The 24,839-nt window shown below is 45.8% G+C and overlaps 1 protein-coding gene and 1 long non-coding RNA gene across 8 annotated transcripts in view; one reads left to right on the forward strand and one right to left on the reverse strand.

Moving 5' to 3' along the window:
- Positions 1 to 19,850, forward strand: part of ZNF627 (zinc finger protein 627) — a 29,591-nt gene extending 9,741 nt beyond the window's left edge. For 2 of the 7 annotated variants that reach the window (XM_065535501.2, XM_005588067.5), the window contains exons 2-4: positions 11,541 to 11,667; positions 11,841 to 11,901; positions 13,718 to 16,159. In XM_065535501.2, coding sequence (XP_065391573.1) covers positions 11,634 to 11,667; positions 11,841 to 11,901; positions 13,718 to 14,912 — 1,290 coding nt within the window. In that variant the 5' untranslated portion in view covers positions 11,541 to 11,633 and the 3' untranslated portion in view covers positions 14,913 to 16,159. Of the gene's footprint in view, positions 1 to 1,552; positions 1,633 to 1,738; positions 5,780 to 11,540; positions 11,668 to 11,840; positions 11,902 to 13,717; positions 16,160 to 17,118 lie in introns of those variants that run through there. The other 5 variants (XR_010583349.2, XR_012428421.1, XM_065535499.2 and 2 more) reach the window with 5 other exon arrangements.
- Positions 19,851 to 22,121: 2,271 nt separating this feature from the next.
- Positions 22,122 to 24,839, reverse strand: LOC135968490 (uncharacterized). The gene is made up of 3 exons (XR_010583354.2): positions 23,960 to 24,839; positions 23,067 to 23,645; positions 22,122 to 22,750 (listed from the first exon to the last, which is right to left on the reverse strand). It is a non-coding gene; the product is annotated as an uncharacterized lncRNA (long non-coding RNA).

Raw genomic sequence — 24,839 nt, forward strand, 5'->3', positions numbered from 1 at the left:
CAGAGTTTTGCTCTTGTTGCCCAGGCTGGAGTGCAATGGCGCGATCTTGGCTCGCTATAGCCTCCACCTCCTGGGATCAAGCGATTCTCCTGCCTCAGCCTCCCGAGTAGCTGGGATTACAGGCATGTGCCACCACAGCCAGCTAATTCTGTATATTTGGTAGAGAAGGGGTTTCTCCATGTTGGTCAGGCTGCTCTCAAACTCCGGATCTCAGGTGATCCGCCCGCCTCAGCCTCCCAAAGTGCTGGATTACAGGCGTGAGCCACTACGCCCGGCTGGGTTTTTCTTTTCTGTTCCATTGTCAGGCTGCAATTTTTCCAAACTTCAGTGTTCTGTCACCTCTTGAATGCTTTGCCGCTTAGCAATTTCTTCCACCAGGTACTGGAAGTCATCTCGCACAAGTTCAGAGTTCCACAGATCTCTAGGGCAGCGGCAAAATGCCACCAGTCTCTGCTAAAACATAACAAGAGTCACCTTTGTTTCCAGTTGCCGACAAGTTTCTCATCTCCATCTGAGACCACCTCAGCCTGGACTTTATTGTCCATATCACTGTCAGCATTTTGGTCAGAGCTATTCAAGAAGTCTTTAGGAAGTTGAGACTTTCCCACATCTTCCTGTCTCTTGAGCCCTCCAAGTCTCTAGGACATTCCAAACTTTCCCACATTTTCCTGTCTTCTGAGCACTCTAAACTGTTCCAACCCCTGCCTGTTCCCAGTTCCAAAGTTGCTTCCACATTTTCAGGTATCTTTATGGGAGAGTACCCCACCACCCAGTACCAATTTACTGTATTAGTCCATTCTCACGCTGCGAATAAATACATACCTAAGACTGGATAATTTATAAAGGAAAAAGGTTTAATTGATGTACAGTTTAGCATGGCTGGGAAGGCCTCAGAAAACTTAATCATGATGAAAGGGAAAGCAAACGTGTCCTTCACATGGTGGTAGCAAGGAGAAGTGCAGAGTGAAGAGGGGGAAAAGCCACTTATGAAACCATCAGATCTTGTGAGAACTCTATCATGAGAACAGCATGGGGGTAACTGCCCCCATGATTAAATTACCTCTTACTGGGTCCCTTCCACAACATGTGGGGATTATGGGAACTACAATTTAAGATGAGATTTGGGTGGGGGACACAGCCAAACCATATCAGGCTCAAAATAAGTTCCTAAGTTTCTGGTTTCCCTTGCCACAATCCCAAATGTCAACTTCCCCTATCCAGTTGACACGATCTTCAGTTTTGTCTCCCCCATGCTAGATTTGAAGCAGTTCTAATATTTTAGTTGTTTATAATTTTCCATAGAATAATAAATAGCCATTTTAAAGATTTATCTTTTTGTCAGTGTATATTTTACATGAGACAAAAACTATTCAAGTGGTGAGTAACCATTTGAAATTACATTGTGTAAAATGTGTGTCCCTAATGATCTGTGGTGTTAAGCATCTTTATATGTGCTTATTGGCCATTTGTGTATATCGTGGAGAAATGTCCATTCAAGTTCTTTGCCCATTTATTATTTATTTATTTTTATTTTCACTTTTTTTTTTGTAAGAGCTGTGATGCCCAGGCTGGATTTGAAATCCTGGGCTTGAGATCCTTCTGCCTCAGGCTCCTGAGTAGCTGGGATTACAGGTGTGTTCCAGCATGCCCAGCCAATTTTGCCCATTTACTAATCAATGTGTTTTTTGCTGGTTTGTTACAACAACTTACTCTTTTTTTTTTTTTTTTTTTGAGACAGGGTCTTGCTTCGCTGCCCAGCCCGGAGTGCAGTGGTGCCATCTCGGCTCACTGCAATCTCCGCCTCCTGAGTTCAAGCCATCCTTCTGCCTCAGCCTTCTGAGTAGCTGGGTCTAGAGGGCATGCCACCATGCTCAGCTCATATTTGTATTTTTTGTAGAGACAGGATTTCGCCATGTTGTCCAGGCTGGTCTTGAACTCTTGAGCTCAAGCGGTCTGCCCACCTCAGCCTCCCAAAATGCTGGGATTATAGGCATGAGCCACCACATCCAACGATTTATTATTATTAATTGTGGTTATAAAAATAATAAAAAATCTACCATCTTAAGCATTTTTGTATACAGCTTAGTAGTGTTAACTATTCTCACCTTGTGCAACCAAACTCCAACAATTTTTCCCATTCTCTCAAATTTATTTTTTCTTTCTTCAAGGTGGTTAATTTTATCTTCAAGTTAGCTGATTCTTATTTTGCTTGCTCGAATTTGCCATTGAACACCTATAGAGAAATTTTCATTTTAGTTGTGCTTTGCATCTTCCAGATCCATACTTTCAGTGTAGTCTTTTAAGAAATAATTTGTGTGTGTGTGTGTGTGTGTGTGTATATATATATATATTTTATTTTTTTTTTCCTCCCCCCGAGACTAAGTCTCGTCCTGTCACCCAGAGCTGGAGTGCAATGGTGTGATCTCAGTTCACTGCAACCTCCGCCTCCTGGGTTCAGGCAGTCCTCCTGCCTCAGCCTCCCGAGTAGCTGGGATTACAGGCGCCTGCCACCATGCCTGGCTAATTTTTTTGTATTTTTAGTAGAGACGGGGTTTCACCATGTTGGCCAGACTGGCCTTGAACTCCTGACCTGTGATCCACCCACCTTGGCCTCCCAAAGTGCTAGGACTGCAGGCGTGAGCCACTGCACCTGTAATTTTTTGTTGATATTGTATGCATCCTTTTCTTAGTTTTCTTTATTTCTTTCTCCATGGTTGTCTTTACTACTTTGAGCATAGTTAAGGCAGTTGCTTAAAGTCTTTGTCTAGTGAATTCAATAACTGGGGATTCTCAGAGATGGTTTATCTCAATTTTTTCCCATTGATAAGCCATATTTTTCTGTCTTCTTTGTGATTTTGTTTTTATTGAAAAGTGGGATTTGAATTTTTTTCTTTTTTTTTTTTTTTTTTGAGACGGAGTTTCGTTCTGTTGCCCAGGCTGGAGTGCAGTGGCGCCATCTCAGCCTCTACCTCCCGGGTTCAAGCAGTTCTTTTGAATTCTTTTGCATTATTTTTGAATTCAATTCTTTTGAATTCTTTTGAACCCAGAAAAGGTCTTTTCTGGAAATGCGTTCTTTCCTGGGCATGAAGGGAGCATTCTCAATTCCCCAGCATACCTGGGTTTTTTGAGTATCCTAATTTCTGAAAGAAATTTTTCTCCTCAGCTTTTCTTCCCAGGCTTTAGATGGTCTATCATATGTCTCAGCCATAATCTGTTGGCCCATTTTCTTCCCAGGCTTTAGATGGTCTATCATATGTCTCGGCCATAATCTGTTGGCCCAGGTAGCTTCAGGGTTTTTGTTTACTTTATGACATTTCAAGCAATTGCTGCCAATTTTTTTTTTTTTTTTTTTTTGAGACGGAGTGTTGTTCTGTCGCCCAGGCTGGAGTGCAGTGGCGCAATCTCGGCTCACTGCAAGTTCCGCCTCCCGGGTTCACGCCATTCTCATGCCTCAGCCTCCCAAGTAGCTGGGGCTACAGGCGCCCACCACCACGCCCGGCTAATTTTGTGTATTTTTTTTTTTTTTTTTTTTGAGACGGAGTCTCACTCTGTTGCCCAGGCTGGACTGCAGTGGCTGGATCTCAGCTCACTGCAAGCTCCGCCTGCCGGTTTACACCATTCTCCTGCCTCAGCCTCCCGAGTAGCTGGGACTACAGGCGCCCGCCACCACGCCTGGCTAGTTTTTTGTATTTTTTAGTAGATCCGGGGTTTCACCGTGTTAGCCAGGATGGTCTCGATCTCCTGACCTCGTGATCCGCCCGTCTCGGCCTCCCAAAGGGCTGGGATTACAGGCTTGAGCCACCGCGCCTGGCCAATTTTGTGTATTTTTTAGTAGAGACGGGATTTCACCGTGTTAGCCAGGCTGGCCCGGAACTCCTGACCTCGTGATCCGCCTGTCCTGGCCTCCCAAAGTGCCAGGATTACAGGTGTGAGTCACTGCGCCTGGCCGGTTGCTGCCAGTTCTTAACCCTGCTTGGCTTTCATGTGCCAGTTGGCAACTCGTGTATTTCTTTTTTTTTTTTTTTTTGAGACGGAGTCTCGCTCTGTTGCCCAGGCTGGAGTGCACTGGCCGGATCTCAGCTCACTGCAAGCTCCGCCTCCCGGGTTTACGCCATTCTCCTGCCTCAGCCTCCCGAGTAGCTGGGACTACAGGCGCCCGCCACCTCGCCCGGCTAAGTTTTTGTATTTTTTTTAGTAGAGACGGGGTTTCACCGTGTCAGCCAGGATGGTCTCGATCTCCTGACCTCGTGATCCGCCCGTCTCGGCCTCCCAAAGTGCTGGGATTACAGGCTTGAGCCACCGCGCCCGGCCAACTCGTGTATTTCATAGAGAAATGGCTATTCAAATTCTTTACCTATTTAAAAATCTATTTGTTTGGGTTTTTGAAAATAATTTTTAATTGTAAAAAAATGCATAACAGAAAATTAATCCATAATTAGGTGTACAGTTCAGTAGTGTTAATTATACTTATCTCATGTAACTATTCTGCAGAAAATTTTCATCTTGCAAAAGTTAAAAATTTATAGCCATTGAACAGCCACTTCCTTTCACCCTCCTTGCACTGGTGGCAACTACCATCCACTTCCTGCTTTTATGTGTTTGACAACCTCACAGGAGTTATTGAAGAACCATATAATACATAATTTTTGACTGGCTTATTTCACTTAGCATAATGTGCTGAAAATTCCTCCATTTTATTCATTTTATAGCATGTGACAGATGCCTTTTTTTTTTTTTTTTTTTTTTCCTGAGATAGAGTCTCACTCTGTCACCCAGGCTGGAGTGCAGTGGCACCATCATAGCTCACTGCAGCCTCAACCTTCAGGGATTAAGGGATCCTCCCACCTTAGCCTCCTGAGTAGCTTGGACTACAGGCATGCACCCCCACCACCAAATAAAATTTTTAAATTTTTTTTGTAGACACAGACTCTCACTATATTGCCTAGGCTGGTCTTGAACTTTTGGGCTCACACAATTCTCCTGCCTTGGCCTCTCAAAGTGTTGGGGTTACAGGCATCAGCCACTGCCTGTCCTAGATAAAAATACTAAACAATATCTCAAGTCGGGCATGGTATCTCATGCCTGTAATCTCAGCACTTTGGGAGGCTGAGCCGGGAGGATCACTTGAACCCTTGAGCTCAGGGGTTTGAGACCAGCCTGAGCCACATAGTGAGACTCCATCTCTACAAAAGATAAAAAATTTAGTGAGTTGTGGTGCATGCCCCTAGTCCCAGCTACTTGGGAGGCTGAGGTGGGAGGATTGTGTAAGCCCTGGGAGGTCCAGGCTGCAGTGAGCTGAGATCACACCACTGCATGCCATCATGGGCAACAGAGCAAGACCCTGTCTCAAAAAAAAAATCTCATTGTATGTATTGTTAAATACAATTTATGGGAGGCCATTGTTTTGGACTAAGCGTCTGCACTAGGCCCAAACAGCCTAGATGAGAGTGGTGTCTCATGGAGGGTGCCACATAATCATACGAAACTTTAAAATAGGCCAGTTTTCCAAAACACCAGGGATTCATAGCAGCCAATCAGAAGGGTCCCAGCTAACCTGAGTCAACATGATAAGGAAGTCACCTCTGCTTTAGTCCTATAAGGAAAATAATTTTGAAATGATGTAACTCTTTGTTGTTGTTGTTGTTGTTGTTGTTTTGAGATGGAGTCCGCTGTGTCGCCCAGGCTGGAGTGCAGTGGTGTGATCTCGGCTCACTGAAGCTTTGCCTCCCGGGTTCAAGGGATTCTCCTGTCTCAGCCTCCCGAGTAGCTGGGACTACAGGCATGTGCCACCATGCTTGGCTAAGTTTTTGTAGTTTTAGTAGAGATGGGGTTTCACCGTGTTAGCCAGGATGGTCTCAATCTCCTGACCTCGTGATCCTGGCCTTGGCCTCCCAAAGTGCTGGGGTTACAGGCATGAGCCTCTGCTTCCAGCCCTTTTTGTTTTTATTTCTGCTTTCTTCACCCCTTTTCTGCCTGTAAAGCCCACCTCCTCTACTCAATTTGAAGAAAGCAAAGAATTTTCATTTGAATAACGTGAGCTCTTTAAAATTAGGCCCAGAAGCGTTCAAATGAGACAGCAATCGCATTCTGCCGCCTCAGAGCTATGTATTCATCTCTTGGAACCGCTTGCTATTGCTACAAGTAGCTATAAATTAACCTAATGCCACACAGACATCCTATCCTACACCTTATAGCATAATAGTGTATATAGCCAGTCATTAATGAATATTATTTCTGTAAACCAGTGGGAATTCCTGACAACTTTGTATCAGCCACTCCCTTTGTCCCCTTTTTGGGGACAAATCCACACGTGGCCGTGTGGCCCGGCATAGTGGCTCACGCCTATAATCCCAGCACTATGGGAGGCTGAGGCGGGAGGATTGCTTGAGCCCAGGAGTTTGAGACCAGCTCAGGCAACATAGTGAGACCCTGTCTCTACAAAACAATAAAACAGACCGGGTGCGGTGGCTTATGCCTATAATCCCAGCACTTTGGGAGGCCAAGACGGGCAGATCACGAGGTCAGGAGATAGAGAACATCCTGGCCAACATGGTGAAACCCATCTCTACTAAAAGTACAAAAATTAGCTGGACATGGTGGTGTGTGCCTGTAGTCCCAGCTACTCGGGAGGCTGAGGCAGGAGAATCGCTTGAACCCAGAAGGTGGAGGTTGCAGTGAGCCAAGATTGCACCATGGCACTCCAGCCTGGCAACAGAGCGAGACTTGCAAAAAATAAAATAAAAATCAAACAGTAATCAGATGTGGTAGTGTGCACCTGCAGTCCCAGCTACTATGGAGGCTGAGGTGCGAGGATCATCTGAGCCTAGGGAGGTCGAGGTTGCAGTAAGTTGTGATTATGCCACTGCACTCCAGCCTGGGTGACCGAGTGAATTTTTTTTTTTTTTTTTTTTTTTTTTGAGACAGAGTCTCGCTCTGCTGCCCAGGCTGGAGTGCAGTGGCGTGATCTTGGCTCACTGCAAGCTCCGCCTCCCGGGTTCACGCCATTCTCCTGCCTCAGCCTCCCGAGTAGCTGGAACTACAGGCGCCCGCCACCTCGCCCGGCTAGTTTTTTTTTTGTATTTTTTAGTAGAGACGGGGTTTCACTGTGTCAGCCAGGATGGTCTAGATCTCCTGACCTCGTGATCCGCCCGTCTCGGCCTCCCAAAGTGCTGGGATTACAGGCTTGAGCCACCGCGCCCGGCCTGACCGAGTGAATATTAGCCTGGATGACCAAGTGAGCATAGTACCTGATAGGTTTCTTTTCCACCCTCACCCTCTTCCAACCCTCCCACTTCAAGTAGGCCCCAGTGTCTGTTGTTCTCATCTTTGTACCCATGCCAGCACCATGGGTACAAAGTGAGACTCTGTCTAAAACAACAACAACAACAAAACCTCGTGTAACTGCTGCTAATTAGAGTATATGTTCAGGGCAACTTGAATCTGTACTCCTGGGTTGCAGTCCTCAGCTCTGGCCCCAGTAGACTGTCCATTTATATTGATTTCACCTAAGTTTCTTCCTTTTAGATCAATAAACTTATGGAGTGTCTTTCTGTTTCGTAGATGGGATGCTTCTTGATTCATGACTCGCTAAGAATAGCCAATTAGATCACTGAACTCTTTGTTGAAATGTTTTCTTTCTTTTTTGAGACTGAGTCTTGCTCTGTTGCCCAGGCTGGAGTACAGTGGTGTGATCTCAGCTCACTGCAACCTCTACCTCCCAGGTTCAAGTGATTCTTCTGCCTCAGCCTCCGGAGTAGCTGGGACTTCAAGCGTGTGCCACCACACCTCACTAGTTTTTGTATTTTTAATAGAAAAAACATGGTTTTACCATGTTGGCCAGGCTGGTCTTCAACTCCTGACCTCAAGTGATCTGTCTGCCTTGGCCTCCCAAAGTGCTGGGATTACAGGTGTGAGCTACTGTGCCTGACCCCAAATTCTTGACCTTCTTGCCAACACTTGTTCTTTGGAGTGGTTAATTTTTGTTGTGAGTCATAGGAGTTCTTTATATGTTCTTGATACTGACACCTTGCCAGATATATGATTTGCTGATACTTTTTACAATTCCCTGGTTACCTTTTCTCAGTGTTGATAGTGTCTTCTGACACACAGAATTATTATTTAATTTATTTATTTATTTAGAGACAGGGTCTTTCTCTGTCGCCTAGGCTGGAGTGCAGTGATGATGTGATCCCAGCTCACTGCAGTGTCAACCTCCTGGACTCAAGGAATCCTCTTCCCCCAGCTGCCTGGCCCACACAAGTTTTTTATTTTGATGAAATAAAATTTGTCTTTTTTTTTTTTTATTGAGATGGAGTCTTGCTCTGTTGCCCAGGCTGGAGTGCAGTGGTGCAATCTCAGCTCACTACAAGCTCCGCCTCCCGGGTTCACGCCATTCTCCTGCCTCAGCCTCCAGAGTAGCTGGGACCACAGGCGCCCGCCACCACGCCTGACTAATTTTTTGTATTTTTAGTAGAGACGGGGTTTCACCATGTTAGCTAGGATGGTCTCGATCTCCCAACCTTGTGATCCACCCACCTCAGCCTCCCAAAGTGCATGATTACAGGCGTGAGCCACCGCGCTCGGCCAAAATTTGTCTTTTTTTTCTTTTGCGAACCGTGTTCTGGTGTTTTATCCAAGAAATCAATGCCAAACCCGATGGAAACTTTTGTCCTGTGTTTTTGTTTAAAAAGGAAAATTAGAACACAGTTAAAAGATCCGGTTGGCTTTTATTTGTGATTCATGAATTGGTGTGCCATCCCATTCTATAAGATAGAGTAAGAGCTCCCGCTGGGCATGACAGAAGGGTGGTTTTTGTAAGGGAACGAGGGACACAGAACAGCAACAAAGCAGATTGGTTAACATTGGGTTACTTTTATTGAAAGGGTAAAGCAGAGGGGATGGCCTTATTATGCCAGCTGAGATTGACTGGGCCCTTTCCTATTGGTTGCTGTGAGTCTCCTGTTTTGGGGAAAAAATGGGTATGTTTGAGGATCTACCTGCTTCTTTAAAAATTTTAGTTTGATCATGTGGCATTTAGCATGAGTGACTCCATTTTGGTTTGGTCTCATTTCTTGGGGCCTAGTATAGGATCTTAGTCCAAAAAAATGGCCTGCATAGTTTTTTTTTTTTTTTTGGAGACAGAGTCTCGCTCTGTCACCCATTCTGGAGTGCAGTGGCGCAATCTCGGCTCACTGCGAGCTCCGCCTCCTGGGTTCACGCCATTCTCCTGCCTCAGCCTCCTGAGTAGCTGGGACTACAGGCGCCCGCCACCACACCCGGCTAATATTTTTGTATTTTTAGTAGAGACGGGGTTTCACCGTGTTAACCAGGATGGTCTCGATCTCCTGACCTCGTGATCCGCCCACCTTGGCCTCCCAAAGTGCTGGGATTACAGGCGTGAGCCACCGTGCCCAGCCGGCCTGCGTAATTTTTACTATTTTCTTCTAAGAGTTGTTTAGTTTGTACTGTTAACCTTTAGGTCTTTGATCCATTTTGATGTCATTTTTGTATGTGAGTTGAGGGTCCAACTGCTTTTTTTTTTGAGATGGAGTCTCACTCTGTTGCCCAGGCTGGAGTGCAGTGCTGCGATCTCGGCTCACTGCAACCTCTGCCTCCCAGGTTCAAGCAATTCGCCTGCCTCAGCCTCCCAAGTATCTGGGACTACAGGCACAAGCCCACCATGCCCGGCTAATTTTTTTGTAATTTTAGTAGAGGTGGGGTTTCACCATGTTGACCAGGCTGGTCTGGAACTCCTGACCTCAGGTGATCTGTCCACCTCGGCCTCTCAAAGTGCTGAGATTACAGGCGTGAGCCACCGCGCCGGGCCGCAACTGCATTTTTTCACGTGTAGGTATCCAGTTTTTCCAGAACCATTTTTTTTTTCAACTTTTATTTTAGGTTGAGGGAGTACCTGTGCTAGTTGGTTACATGGGTAAATTGTGTGTTACTGGGGGTTGGTGTATTTCATCACGCAGGTAGTGAGCATAGTACCTGATAGGTTTCTTTTCCACCTTCACCCTCTTCCAACCCTCCCACTTCAGGTAGGCCCCAATATCTGCTGTTCTCATCTTTGTACCCATGCCAGCACCATTTTTTGAAAAGTATTTTTTCCAGTAATGAATCTGGGCACACTTGCCAAAAGTCATTTTACCATTTATGTATGTGTACCTCCCCTCACCTCCTCCCCTCCCCTCCCATCTCCCCTTCCCTACCCCTCCCATTGCCCCTCCCCTCTCTGTGTCCCTTCCCTTCTCCCCTCCCATCTCCCTCCCCTCACCCCCCTCGCCTCCCCTGCCCTCCCATATCCCCTCCCCTCCCCTCTCTCCTCCCCTCTCCCCTCTCCTCTACTCTCCTTTCCTTTCCTGACATAGGGTCTCACTTGGTTTCCCAGCCTGGTCTTGACCACTTGGCCTCAATCCATCCTCTGGTCTTTGGCCTCCCAAAATGCTGGGATTACAGGCATGAGCCACCGCTCCCGACCTTACCTCTTTTTTTTAAAACGACTAATGTAAAAAAAAATTTAGTAGACAAGAGGTCTCGCTATGTTGTCCAGGCCAGTCTTGAACTCCTGAGCTCAAGTGATCCTCCTGCCTCCATCTCCCAAGGTGTTGGGATTACAGGCATGAGCCACCACACCTGGCGAGATTTTTACTTACTTTTTTTTTTTTTTCCCGAGATGGAGTCTCACACTGTTGCCCGGGCTGGAGTGCACTGGTGCGATTTCAGCTCACTACAACCTCTGCCTTGCGGGTTCAAGCAATTCTCCTGCCTCAGCCTCCTGAGTAGCTGGGATTACAGGCACCCACCACCACGCCTGACTAATTTTTTTTTTTTTTTTGTATTTTTAGTAGAGACAGGGTTTCATTATGTTGGCCAGGCTAGCCTCGAACTCCTGACCTCAGGTGATCCACCTGCCTCAGCCTTCCTAAGTGCTGGGATTATAGGTGTGAGCCACCGTGCCCAGCCAGATTTTTACTTCTTAAATTTATCCACACTTAGCCTTCAGTAATTCATCAGTTGCAAGTTAGGTTTTCCTACCCCGTACTGCTTCCCACAGAGATTTTGCTATGGGAGTCTGTTCTAGTAAGTTATGATTCTTTATCTGTTAGGTTGGTGGGATCCTGTCTAAAATCCAGTACCCAGATACTGTCAAAGCTCAAACTTTGTGCACAAGCATTTCTAAAGATACACAGCCTCAGGGTGGCTAATGTTCACTTTTTTCTGCACACTAGTTACGACATGTTTGTTACAACAGGTGCTACAGACCCATCTTACAAAGAGACATTAGGGGTGGCCCAGGCAGTATATACTTCTCCCACCAGACAGGCATGTTCCTGTTCTGCTGTTGCCAGTTCAGTTCTAGCAGCAGAATTGCTTTGTGGAAGGAAGTGAGTCTAGACAGAGGGTAAGTTTGATGACTGTGGAATCTTGAAATAAATGTTTGGAGAGCACAGCATCCTGAGAACTTCTTGGGAATAAAGTCTAGGCCCCCAGTGCTGTCAGTCTCAACCTTCCTCCTCCACACATGTGGGATGTTTCAGGACTCAGTGGCATTTGAGGATGTGGCTGTGAACTTCACCCTGGAAGAGTGGGCTTTGCTGGATCCTTCCCAGAAGAATCTCTACAGGGATGTGATGCGGGAAACCTTCAGGAACCTGGCTTCTATAGGTAAGGGTGACAATATACCTTCACTTAGTAAACTAGAGAACAGGTGTTTCTAGCTCCTTAACCCTTTAGGGAATAAACCAGGCATGGGTGCAGGGAATTGTGAATATAGAATCTAACATGTTTTTCATAATTTTGTACTAATTCATAATGACTTTTCTGGGTCTAAATTTTAGGAAAACAATGGGAAGACCAGAACATTGAAGACCCATTCAAAATTCCCAGGAGAAATATAAGGTAATTTGCACTCACAAAAGAAAGCTCTGTTCCTTGAGAGCATTTCATATTGTTAGGAATTTTTTTTTTTTTTTTTTTTGAGATGAAGTCTCACTGTGTTGCCAGGCTGGAGTGCAGTGATGCAATCTTGGCTCATTGCAACTCCCGCCTCCCAGGTTCAAGCGATTCTCTTGCCTCAGCCTCCTGAGTAGCTAGGACTACAAGCACGTGCCACCACACCCAGCTAATTTTTTGTATTTTTAGTAGACATGGGGTTTCACCATGTTGGCCAGGATGGTCTTGATCTCTTGACCTTGTGATCTGCCCGCCTCGGCCTCCCAAAGTGCTGGGATTACAGATGTGAGCCATTGTGCCCGGCGGGAATTTTTAAAAACAAGCAAACAACATATAAGCCCAGTTTCAAACTGATTTGTTTTTAGAAAATCTTCTCTAAGCCAGGCATGGTGGCTCATGCCTGTAATCCCAGCACTTTGGAAGACTGAGGTGGGCAGATCACAAGGTCAGGAGATTGAGACCATCCTGCCTAACACGATGAAACCCCGTCTCTACTAAAAAGACAAAAAAAAAGTTAGCCGAGCACAGTGGCAGGTGCCTGTAGTCCCAGCTACTCGGGAGGCTGAGGCAGGAGAATGGTGTGAACCTGGGAGGCGGAGCTTGCAGTGAGCCGAGATCATGCCACTGCACTCCAGCCTGGGTGACAGAGGGAGACTCCATCTCAAAAAAGAAAAGAAAACCTTTTCCAAAAACATAGTTAAGTGTAACATAGATGTTCAATGTTTGCAAAATAGTTCACTTGTAGACAGTATTAAGAAACCTCATATGAATATGAATGAACATCTTTTTTTTTTTTTTTGAGAGGGAATTTCACAACTCATTGCCCAGGCTGGAGTGCGAGGGCGCCATCTTGACTCACTGCAACCTCCGCCTCCTGGGTTCAAGCAATTCTCCTGCCTGAGCCTCCTGAGTAGCTGGGACTACAGGCGCCCGCCACCACACCTGGCTAATTTTTTGTATTTTTAGTAGAGATGGGGTTTCACCATGTTGGCCAGGCTGGTCTCGAACTCCTGACCTCAGGTGATCCACCTGCCTCAGCCTCCCAAAGTGCTGGGATTACAGATGTGAGCCACCACACCTGGCCATGAATATCATTTTCTTTTCTTTTCTTTTCTTTTTTTTTGAGACAGAGTTTTGCTCTTGTTACCCAGTATAATGGCATGATCTCGGCTCACTGCACCTCTGCCTCCTGGGTTCAAGCAGTTCTCTTGCCTCAGCCTCCTGAGTAGCTGGGATTACAGGCATGCTCCACCATGCCCGGCTAATTTTTTTTTTTTTTTTTTTTTGTATTTTTAGTAGAGACAGGGTTTCTCCATGTTGGTCAGGCTGGTCTTGAACTCCCGACCTCAGGTGATCTGCCTTTCTTGGCCTCCCAGAGTGCTGAGATTACAGGTGTGAGCCACTGTGCCTGGCCATGAATATCATTTTTTGATGATAGGTATGGTTGTGACCTATTACAGACCATTTAGTCCATTCATGTTCAAACAATTGAGACAGGCATAAAATGTACACTTTCCCTGATAATGTTAAAAATGTGAGTCCAAGGCCAGGCATGGTGGCTCACACCTGTAATCCCAGCACTTTGGGAGGCAGAGGTGAGAGGATCCCTTGAGCCTTGGAGTTCAGGGTTCACACCTGGTCAACATAGTGAGATTCTGTCTCTGTGTTTTAAAAAAGTGAATATAAGTCTAATACCTATTAATGAATATAAAATCATTTATAAACAAAACGTTAATAATGTGCTTCTCATTTTTCCCACAAGTCATATTCCAGAGAGACTCTGTGAAGGTAAAGAAGGTAGTCAAGGTGAAGAAACTTTCAGCCTGATTCCAGATGGTGTTCTGAACAAGAAAACTCCTGGAGTAAAACCATGCGAACGCAGTGTGTGTGGAGAAGTTGGCATGGGTCCTTCATCCCTTAATAGGCACATCAGAGATCACACTGGACGTGAACCAAATGCATATCAGGAATATGGAAAGAAGTCGTATACACGTAACCAGTGTGGACGAGCCTTGAGTTATCATCGCTCTTTTCCAGTACGTGAAAGGACTCATCCGGGAGGAAAGCCCTATGATTGTAAGGAATGTGGAGAAACCTTTATTTCTCTTGTAAGCATTCGAAGACACATGTTAACGCATAGGGGAGGTGTACCTTACAAATGTAAAGTGTGTGGGAAAGCCTTTGATTATCCCAGTTTATTTCGTATACATGAAAGAAGTCACACTGGAGAGAAACCTTATGAATGCAAGCAATGTGGGAAAGCCTTCAGTTGTTCCAGTTACATTAGAATCCACGAAAGGACTCACACTGGAGATAAACCCTATGAATGCAAGCAATGTGGGAAAGCTTTCAGTTGTTCCAAGTACATTCGAATCCATGAACGAACTCACACAGGAGAGAAACCCTACGAATGTAAACAGTGCGGTAAAGCCTTTAGGTGCGCCAGTTCTGTTCGCAGTCACGAAAGGACTCACACCGGAGAGAAGCTTTTTGAATGTAAGGAATGTGGGAAGGCTTTGACTTGTCTTGCAAGTGTTCGAAGACACATGATAAAGCACACTGGCAACGGACCTTATAAATGTAAGGTGTGTGGGAAAGCCTTTGATTTCCCCAGTTCATTTCGAATCCATGAAAGGACCCACACTGGAGAGAAACCCTATGACTGTAAGCAATGTGGGAAAGCCTTCAGTTGTTCCAGTTCGTTTCGAAAACATGAAAGGATTCACACTGGAGAGAAACCCTATAAATGTACAAAATGCGGGAAAGCCTTCAGTCGCTCCAGTTACTTCCGAATCCATGAAAGAACTCATACTGGAGAGAAACCCTATGAATGTAAACAATGTGGGAAAGCCTTCAGTCGATCCACTTACTTTCGAGTACATGAAAGAATTCATACTGGAGAGAAACCCTATGAGAACCCCAACCCTAACCCTTCATTTGTCCCAGTTCTTTCATGAGCATGAAAGGAGTCACATAGAGAAACCCCATGAAAGTAAGAAATTCGGGAAAGCCTTCAGTCCTTTCTGTTTCTTTCAACTACTTGAAAGGATTCACAGTGGAGAAAGACCCTGTAAGATAATTGGCTTTAAATTACGAGAGACTTGTGATAGGACAGTAAAACCTAGAGGTGGAGTTGGATCTCTGGGTTGTGTCATGTCAGTGTTGGTAGGTTAGGAACTAGATTTCCCAGAATCCATTCCGTTTGTGATTCCATGATACAATTCACCAGTAACCTATCTTACATGAGGTTTGGAAGGAAGTTAAGGCATTAGTCATGGTTTGGAAGCACCATACAGGGAGACAGCAATGTGAATACAGGCTGTATGGACACCTGCTTCCATCCCATTTTCCTGCTTCTTTGGGTTGCCAATCAAGAGTATCCTCAAAATGACTTGACTTTAATTTTCTCGGAAGTGATAGGTTTCCACACAGGTCTCCAGAAGCCCCATGTTGAATATCCATCCACACTTTGGTTTTCCTTCAGACATTATCATGTGTGAACTAGGCAACTAATTCAGACTGTCCTAGTTGGGAATATTCTCTGACGCTCTGACTCCCCTAGTCTGTAGACTGAATTAGCAGAAGGTCTAATTTGTGTGGTAAGCACCTTTGTTCTTACCAGTAGTGACTGTATTCTTGATTGAGCCTGACAGCTACCATGCTGCTGTCAAAACCAACCAGAGGGGAGCTTGTGCTTCTGCTGTACTGTGCAGTGACTGGCCTCACCCAGGACCTTGATGTGAGAATAAGCACCTTCCTCTATCAGGAAATTTCAAGTGTTTCCTGTTATTCATAGCTCAATGTAATGCCTCAGTTCATTTTCAGTTGTTTGATTATATGTGACTAATATGTATTTTTTATTCAAACAAGACTTCTGTACATGTTTCCTAGAAACAGTTTAACAACTGTCTTCAGTCTTGGATTACATCAAGTTTATAATTTTGGCGAATTATTTGTTAAGACACTGAAGTCAGCGTTAACCATGTGCATACAACTTAAGGAATTTTTTCCTCATGTAAATTTTACTTTTCATGCTTATATAGTTTCAACTTTTATCTTCATAGTAATTTCTCATCTACTCATAATACCAAAAGTTAAAGTCATGCTGTTTTGTGTGCTCTCTTGCTAAAGACCACAGAGACCATACCTGTTGTCAAAGAGGGTGTAATAAATTGTAATAATAATTATGACCACAAACCATAAAGGGCTGTGTGATGTATCAGTAAGAGGCTGCTCAGAAGAATTTCTTACAGGTTTTGTGCTTGTTTTAGGTTGATTGATTTCTTTCTTTCTTTTTTTTTTTTTTTTTGAGATGGAGTCTGGCTCTGTCGCCCAGGCTGGAGTGCAGTGGCTGGATCTCAGCTCACTGCAAGCTCCGCCTCCCAGGTTTGCGCCATTCTCCTGCCTCAGCCTCCCGAGTAGCTGGGACTACAGGCGCCCGCTATCTCGCCCGGCTATTTTTTTGTATTTTTTAGTAGAGACGGGGTTTCACCGTGTTCGCCAGGATGGTCTCGATCTCCTGACCTCGTGATCCGCCCGTCTCGGCCTCCCAAAGTGCTGGGATTACAGGCTTGAGCCACCGCGCCCGGCCTCTTTCTTTTTTTTTTGATAAGGAGTCTTGCTCTGTCGCCCAGGCTGGAGTGCAGTGGCACAATCTCAACTCACTGCAACCTCCACCTCCCAGGTTCAAGCAGTTCTCCTGCCTCAGCCTCCTGAGTAGCTGGGATTTCAGGTGCACACCAGCACGCCCGGCTAATTTTTGTATTTTTAGTTGTGACGGGGTTTCACCATGTTGGTCAGGCTGGTCTCGAACTCCTGACCTTGTGATCTGCCTGCCTCGGCCTCCCAAAGTGCTGGGATTACAGGCATGAGCCACCGCACCCGGCCAGGTCGATTGATTTCTATTCAAGGAAGCAAGATGATTCTCTGTATTTGATGCAGTGATGAGGTAAACTTAATTCTAAACTTGGTCATCATAATTATTCTCATCCAGAAGGAAAAGGAATGGAGTGGAGGTAAACGTAACTCATGAGAAATACCACTCAGTCATATTAGTGAGAAGAGGGGAATTTTTGTCATGTTTACGATTTGGAACATGCTCTCTTTCACCAGTTTTAAAGACATGGTTACAGAATGCCCTTTTTTTGTCTTGATTCATCATAGCCACCAAGGAACATGGTCTCACATTGCCGGTGTCTGACGTGTTTGTCTCCAACAGTGCAAGACTTGGCCTTGTAGTGAGGGGAGGCTGGCTCCTGGACTTGTGGACCTGTTTTGCCTTACTTATTCTGTGAACACTGAAGTAGTTCCTGTGATGTACTGGACGCTGTTTTCCATTATATATCTCAGTTAAAATATGTAAATTTACTTCTTAGCAAGATGTACAATACTTTTAAAAAGCTCCTGTATGAGTCCAATGAGACTAATATATTTATGCAAATTATCTGAATGCAAGCCTAGGAAGGAACAAAGTCAGCATCAATATTCCAACCAAGCCTTTTTTGCTCAGATAATATGCTTTTTTTGTTTTGTTTTTGTTTTTTTAGACGGAGTTTCACTCTTACCACCCAGGCTGGAGTGAAGTGACGCAATCTCAACTGACTGCAACCTCCACCTCCAGGGATCAAGTGATTCTCCTGCCTCAGCCTCCCGAGTAGCTGGGATTACAGGTGCCCACTGCCACACCTGGCTAAGTTTTTTCGTATTTTTAGTACAGACAGGGTTTCACCATGTTGGCCAGGCTGATCTCAAACTCCTGACTTTAGGTGATCTGCCCGCCTCAGCCTCCTAAAGTGCTGGAATGGATTACAGGTGTGAGCCACTGTTCCTGGCATATATGCCTTTGCTTCTAATTTATCAATAGGCCTCTTGTGCCGGCACAATAGATTAAAAAGCAACATGCAAAAGTCAGCTTTTTGTCTGTACACTTCCACGGAACAGTCCAATCACTTCATGGAAGGTGTCCAGCAAGCACTTGTTGAGAAAATCCTTGTTGAAACTTCTCAGAGTCAAAAGCCCAGGTGTCACAGGATGGAGTAGCAATCAGTGACCAAACCATGACTGTACGTGGCGATGACATATTCAGCTCCAGATAATGTATTCACATGAGTGAAGGGTGGAGTCATTGCCTGTCAGATTCTACAGTCATTTGGATTAGAGAGGGTAATACAGAGTTAGGTGCTACTGAATCCAACCTCCTTCTCCTTCTCCCTTGAAGGCAACACCCACAGTGATAGTGTGGGCCACAGAGTAGAAACCCCACCGTCAACGTGACTCCAAATGTGATTTTGCCCAGGATGCAGGTGCTGTGTTGGGATGGCCGGCGAAGGTAGAGGACATTGGAAGCACAGGGTGAGGGAGATGAACAGGACACAGCTGAGCCTGATTATTGGCCTTGACTGTGGGAGTATCTTGATGCTTCACAAACACCCCAGAGAGGACATCGTAGCACAGGCTCAAAGATTGCTCATAAACCAGAAGGCCACCACTTTTGGAAGGCAGTGATGTAGCTTTCTGTTTGAGTCCTGATGCTCTGTTGACAGCATACACTATTCTTCATCTGATTAGAAAAGCAATGCTGGCCGGGTGCAGTGGCTCATGCCTCTAATCCCAGCACTTTGGGAGGCTGAAGTGGGCAGATCACCTGAGGTCAGGAGTTCAAGACCAGCCTGACCTGCCTTGGACCTACTGCACTGAACAAAGTGGGGTGAATGCAGGAATAAAGACACAAAAGAGTATATTTGGAAGAAGGGGTCAAGGGGCACTTTGCCTCTAGTGGACAAGGGCCCCAAGCTTTACACAGCCCTCCGTATTTATTAGGCAAAAGAGATAGTGAGAAAAGCAGGTAATTGTCAGTTGGGGTTCACAGCAGTCTTGCGGACTGCATCCTTTGCACAATAGGTGCTAGATTTCTCAAGTAGATAACTTCAAGGAGCCGGGTGCCAGGGAGTGATGTCCCTCAGCAAACCTTTTGGTGGCAGGGCAGTGTGAGCTTGCCCACATCCTGCATTCATGATAAACAGTTTGCCATTTGATCATATAGACTCCAGCGGAATGCCAAGTTGGTCATGTCCCACGGGCCTTCGGCTCCCTGCATATCCCCCTTTTTGTTTATGTATTAATTGAAAGAATGTAAGGTCAGGCTGGGCAGCTCTCATTATCCAATTGGCGGTCCATTCGATTTTACAGAAAACAGCATTAGAACTGTGTCATGATTCTGTTAGGCCTTCTCTCTGTGTTTGCACTCAGGCCCAGCTGGCTCGTGGCTGGTACTGAAGGGACCAGGCTCATGACTGGCCACCGTGGGTTCCTCCAGTCTCCTGTTCCATGGTCACACGCACCTTGAGGGCACCCACACGGTTTGTCCATCTCCTGTAGAAACACAAGCATACCCTCTTCCCCACGTCAATAAATCCACCGGACTTTTCCATTGTCCTCCTTCTGGGGATTTCCATAACACTTTTGGAAGAACTTTCCTCTTTTCCTCTAACACTTGCCAATGTCTTTCTGCTGGAGTCTTACCTTCCGTACCAGGAGTCAGAAAATTTAAATAAGACTAAATGTAGTTTTGATTGAGATGGTAGTTGGCCTCCTATACCCCCTTTTTGTTTTTTTCAACATGCGTTGTAGTGTTTGATGTGCCTGCTCTATAATGCCTTGTTCTCTAGGATTATAAGGAATTTCTGTTTTATGGGTTATAGCCCAAAGCTGTAAGAAATTTTGAAAAGCATGACTAGTATAAGCGGGTCCATTGTTTTTAATTGTTTAGGTATTCCCATATGAGCAAATGATGACAGACAGTGTCACCGTACATGACCAGCTGTGTCACCTGTTTGGCATGTAGCATGCAGCATATGAGAATAAGTGAAATAAATTAAGCAGTTCTGGGTCTAGTGTACTTTTAACTGTAGCAGTTTCTATGCGACTGGCTACATGTACAACATAAGCTGAATCACAGACAATGTTGACAGGATCTGAAGCTGTGAGCTGTAAAACCTGAATGACTGCAGTTAGCTCTGAGTGTTGAGCTGAAACCCCAGAGGTCATTACTATTTTGGGACCTTTTTGGAATAACAAATACTGGAGAATTCCAGGGGCTGACTTTTCTACATGTCCTGCGTTCAATTGCTCTTTTACCAACAAAGGAAGTTGATCTAGCTTCTTTTGTGTTAGGGGCCATTGATCCACCCACACAGGTTTGTCACTGAGCCATTCTAATGGTAAGGCAGTGGGCGAAGGAGAAATATCAAATATCAATGACCCCTGTCAGGAATCCTGGTGTCCTAGCCCTTTTCTATCTGTTTTTCCAGTTACTGATATTGGGTTAGGATTTCATTGTAGAAATTTCCCTAAACCTTTTTCACTCTGATATCCCATGTTCTTCAACATTTTAAATCCTGGGTTATCAAAGTTTTCATTTGTAAGTCTCCTATCCCATGCTGTAAGTCTCGACCCAATAAATTGATGGCTATATTTGCAACAGAAGGCTGCAAAGTCCAGAGCGAGCTTAAGGTTGTAAAAGTTCTTTAATAAATAAACAGAGTAACCTGATAGGCTGGCATGGTGGCTCATGCCTGTAATCCCAGCACTTTGGGAGGCCGAGGAGGACGGATCACGAGGTCAGGAGATCGAGACCATCCTGGCTAACATGGTGAAACCCCTGTCTCTACTAAAAATACAAAAAATTAGCCAGGCATGGTGGCGGGCGCCTGTAGTCCCAGCTACTCGGGAGGCTGAGGCAGGAGAATGACGTGAACCCGGGAGGTGGAGCTTGTAGTGATCCCAGATCGCACCACTGCACTCCAGCCTGGGCGACAGAGCGAGACTCTGTCTTAAATAAATAAATAAATAAACAAACAGAGTAACCTTAGCTCTTTGAGTGCTAGTAAACTCACATTGAGTGATTGAATTATGTGGTCTCTACTAGCCTGCTGCTTTTCCATGTTTACTAGACCCATCAGTAAACAGTGTTAAAGCATTAGGTATGGGGGAGTGCAATACCGCTTCGAATTGCCTTTTACTGAAAGGAATCCTGATGATATCAGGGTCATAACTTAGCATTTGACTGCATTAATCATTAAGATTGCTAGCTGAAATAATAAGTTTAAAAAGAAAATCTGAATGCATCTCTAGAAGCAGAGACTTAAATGATTAACCATGTGCTTAAAACCACAGGCTTAAATCTTGTAATTGAGTTTTCGGGCTGACCAAGTTTATGGACTTTAATCTGGCAGTCTTGAAAACAGTGACTCACTGGCTGGGGAACTCAATTTAGGACTCTTTTGGCAAGTACACATCACAGATTATCTGTAATCAGTGGGTTAAGACAGTCATTCATGCATGTTTTCACTACACTTACAACTTTTCTTCACTTTCTGAGAAGGACACAACATTTTTACCTTCTAACTTAACAAATATCATTTAATTAGGTTTAAAGTTCTCCTTTAAAGGGTAATGTGTGGTTTTACATGACTAGCTTTTAATTACTCTTTAACTAACTCCTGGGACCTCGAATCTCTTTCCCTTCAGAGGTTACTGTTTTACTTAAATTGAATTTGGAAAGCTACCTCAGGGGTCGGAGAGAGCTAACAGTGGCCATTATTAGAAGAGGTTTTTCAAATTCTTACTTAAATCTTAGCAGAGAATCATAGTCTGGGACGTACGTAACATATGAAATTTTGCTACAGGCTGCCCACAGAGCCAGAGGGCGGCGGTGCAGGTCCTGGGCGGCAGCCGCATTGTACTTGGGTAGGCTTTGCACGTATCTACGCGGCTCCCTCCCTCCTTTGCCGGGGCCTATGCTGCCTGCCTGGGCGGACCTTGTCGGCTTGGTCGCCGGGAGCTTTTCTGCCGCTGAGCCTTTTCTTCCGCCCACCGCCTGCTTGGTTGCGCTGTTTCGGCTTCTAACGCGTTTTTTCTTATCTTTTTATAAACATAACACCTGCTTGCCTTGCCGATTTTGCATTACTGAGCAGGTTAAGAGCTCCCCTAATGCTGCCTGCCTAAGACAGGGACTGATAGCTGTAGCGTATTCTCTGTCCTTTTTTCCTATCTATTGGAAGAGGAGCCTTAGGTAAGACCTCTGTTTCCTCTTTGTTATTTTGGCCCAGTGATATTGAGGCTGAGGGAAGAGAGGGTGATAAGGCAGGTGACATTTTCTCCCCCTTCCTTTTTTTGGTCTCTTCTGTGTGAGCCAGGGCTGCCCTAATTAAAACCCATAACATTAAGGATTTTACTGGGACCTGATGACTTTGCACCTGATGTTGTTTAAGATTTCTCCCCACTGGTTCCCAGAGGTCTAAGTCTAACGTTCCTTCTTCCGGGAACCATGGGCTTTGGACCCCGTTACTGACCACACTAGTTTTTAATTCCTTCATCAACTTAAATTCTAGTGGGGTGTGTTCATGAATAAACTGCTGTGGATTATTTGAATCGGGCCTTACAGAAATAGGAAAAGCACAAGGTCCTAAGGGCGTCCTTGGCGCGATCTCCGCTCACTGCAAGCTATGGCAGCACAGAGTAAAATTCTTTGTATTGAGGTCTCTATTTCTGCCACCAAAGGAGGCGGTACAGATGTTTCTGCAATTGGAGGAGGCGACAGAGGCCACTTTTTATCCTCCCTCACCTGGTTTTTATTTTCCATTGGAGCTGTGGGTGGGACAACAGATGCTTTGAGATATTTAGACCCAGCCTGCTGTCCCGCAGAATAATAAGGAGATAATGGCAGAAGTACAGTATGAACTAAACTCCAAGTGGAGAAAACTGAAGAATCAACTTTAAAACCTTTATGATGAGCCTGTTTTTTTTTTTTTTTTTTTTTTTGAGACGGAGTCTTGCTCTGTTGCCCAGGCTGGGGTGCAGTGGCCGGATCTCAGCTCACTGCAAGCTCCGCCTCCCGGGTTTACACCATTCTCCTACCTCAGCCTCCCGAGTAGCTGGGACTACAGGCGCCCGCCAACCCGCCCGGCTAGTTTTTTTGCATTTTTTAGTAGAGACGGGGTTTCACCGTGTTAGCGAGGATGGTCTCGATCTCCTGACCTTGTGATCCGCCCGTCTGGGCCTCCCAAAGTGCTGGGATTACAGGCTTGAGCCACCAGGCCCGGCCGATGAGCCTGTTTTAACCCTTCTCCTGCTGTGTCCTAATTTTCCACAAGAGTGCCTGCCTGTGGAAACCATGGGTTATGCCTTAATAACCATTTGTGGCTTCTGCAGGAGGTTAGTTAGTGCCTGAGAATTAACCTGAGCTCCAGACTGTCTCAACAGAACTTTAAACAAGTACACATAATGTTTTTCTTCGGTAGACAAATTCTTCCCCTTGTTACCCTGATTCAGAAAACTTCCCAGCCGGGCGCCGTGGCTCAAGCCTGTAATCCCAGCACTTTGGGAGACCGAAACGGGTGGATCACGAGGTCAGGAGATCGAGACCATCCTGGCTAACACGGTGAAACCCCGTCTCTACTAAAAAATACAAAAAAACTAGCCGGACGAGGTGGCGGGTGCCTGTAGTCCCAGCTACTCGGGAGGCTGAGGCAGGAGAACGGCGTGAACCCGGGAGGCGGAGCTTGCAGTGAGCTGAGATCCGGCCACTGCACTCCAGCCTGGGCCACACAGCGAGACTCTGTCTCAAAAAAAAAAAAAGAAAAAGAAAACTTCCCATTTCCAGTACTTCTTTAAAGCTCTGCTCCCAGTACCTCTTTTTTTTTTTTGTTTTTTTGTTTTTTGTTTTTTGAGACGGAGTCTCGCTCTGTCGCCCAGGCTGGAGTGCAGTGGCCTGATCTCGGCTCACTGCAAGCTCCGCCTCCTGGGTTTACGCCATTCTCCTGCCTCAGCCTCCTGAGTAGCTGGGACTACAGGCGCCCGCCACCGCGCCCGGCTAATTTTTTGTATTTTTAGTAGAGACGGGGTTTCACCGTGGTCTCGATCTCCTGACCTTGTGATCCGCCCGCCTCGGCCTCCCAAAGTGCTGGGATTACAGGCGTGAGCCACCGCACCCGGCCCCCAGTACCTCTTTAGGGCACTGACCGGCAGACTCCTCCCGGGGTCCCCGTGTGTCTTGTCAATTTCAGTTCCTCTGCTCCAGCAGACCTTCTTTGTTCACGTCCTTGTAGTCCCGTGTTCGGACTGTCGCCTGTCCGAGTGCCACTTATAGAGCTCCCAATCCTGTCGCTGTTCGGGGTGCCACTATGTAACCCGCCCGGACCTAGGGGGACTGAACAAACGGGGCGAACGCAGGAATAAAAGACGAGACAAAAGAGTATATTTGCGAGAAGGGGTTGGGGTTGGGGGAGGGGCATCTTGCCTCTAGTGGACAAGGGCCCTGAGCCTTACACAGCCCTCCATATGTATTAGGCAAAAGAGACAGTGAGAAAAGCAGAGGGGGTGATTGTCGAGAAAAGCGGGGGTGATTGTCAGGTAATTGTCAGTTGGCAATTTAGTTCATAGCAGGCTTGCAAGACTACATCGTTTGGACAATAGGTGCTAGATCTCTCAAGCAGGTAACTTCAAGGAGCCCGGAGCCAGGGAGTGATGTCCCTCAGCAAATCTTTTGGTGGCAGGGCAGTGTGAGTTTGCCCACATCCTGCATTCATGATAAACAGTTTGCTGTTTGATCATATGGCCTCCAGTGGAATGCCAAGTTGGTCATGTCCCACTGGCCTTCGGCTCCCTGCACTGACCATCATGGAGAAACCCTGCCTCTACTAAAAATACAAAATTAGCCAGGCGTGGTGGCGCATGCCTGTAATCCCCACTATTCAGGAGGCTGAGGCAGGAGAATCGCTTGAACCCGGGAGGTGGAGGTTGCGATGAGCTGTGATCACGCCATTGCACTCCAGCCTCGGCAACAAGAGTGAAATTGTCTCAAAAAAAAAAAAAAAAAAAAAAAA

The sequence above is a fragment of the Macaca fascicularis genome, chromosome 19 (assembly GCF_037993035.2).
Source record: "Macaca fascicularis isolate 582-1 chromosome 19, T2T-MFA8v1.1".
NCBI lineage: Eukaryota > Metazoa > Chordata > Mammalia > Primates > Cercopithecidae > Macaca > Macaca fascicularis.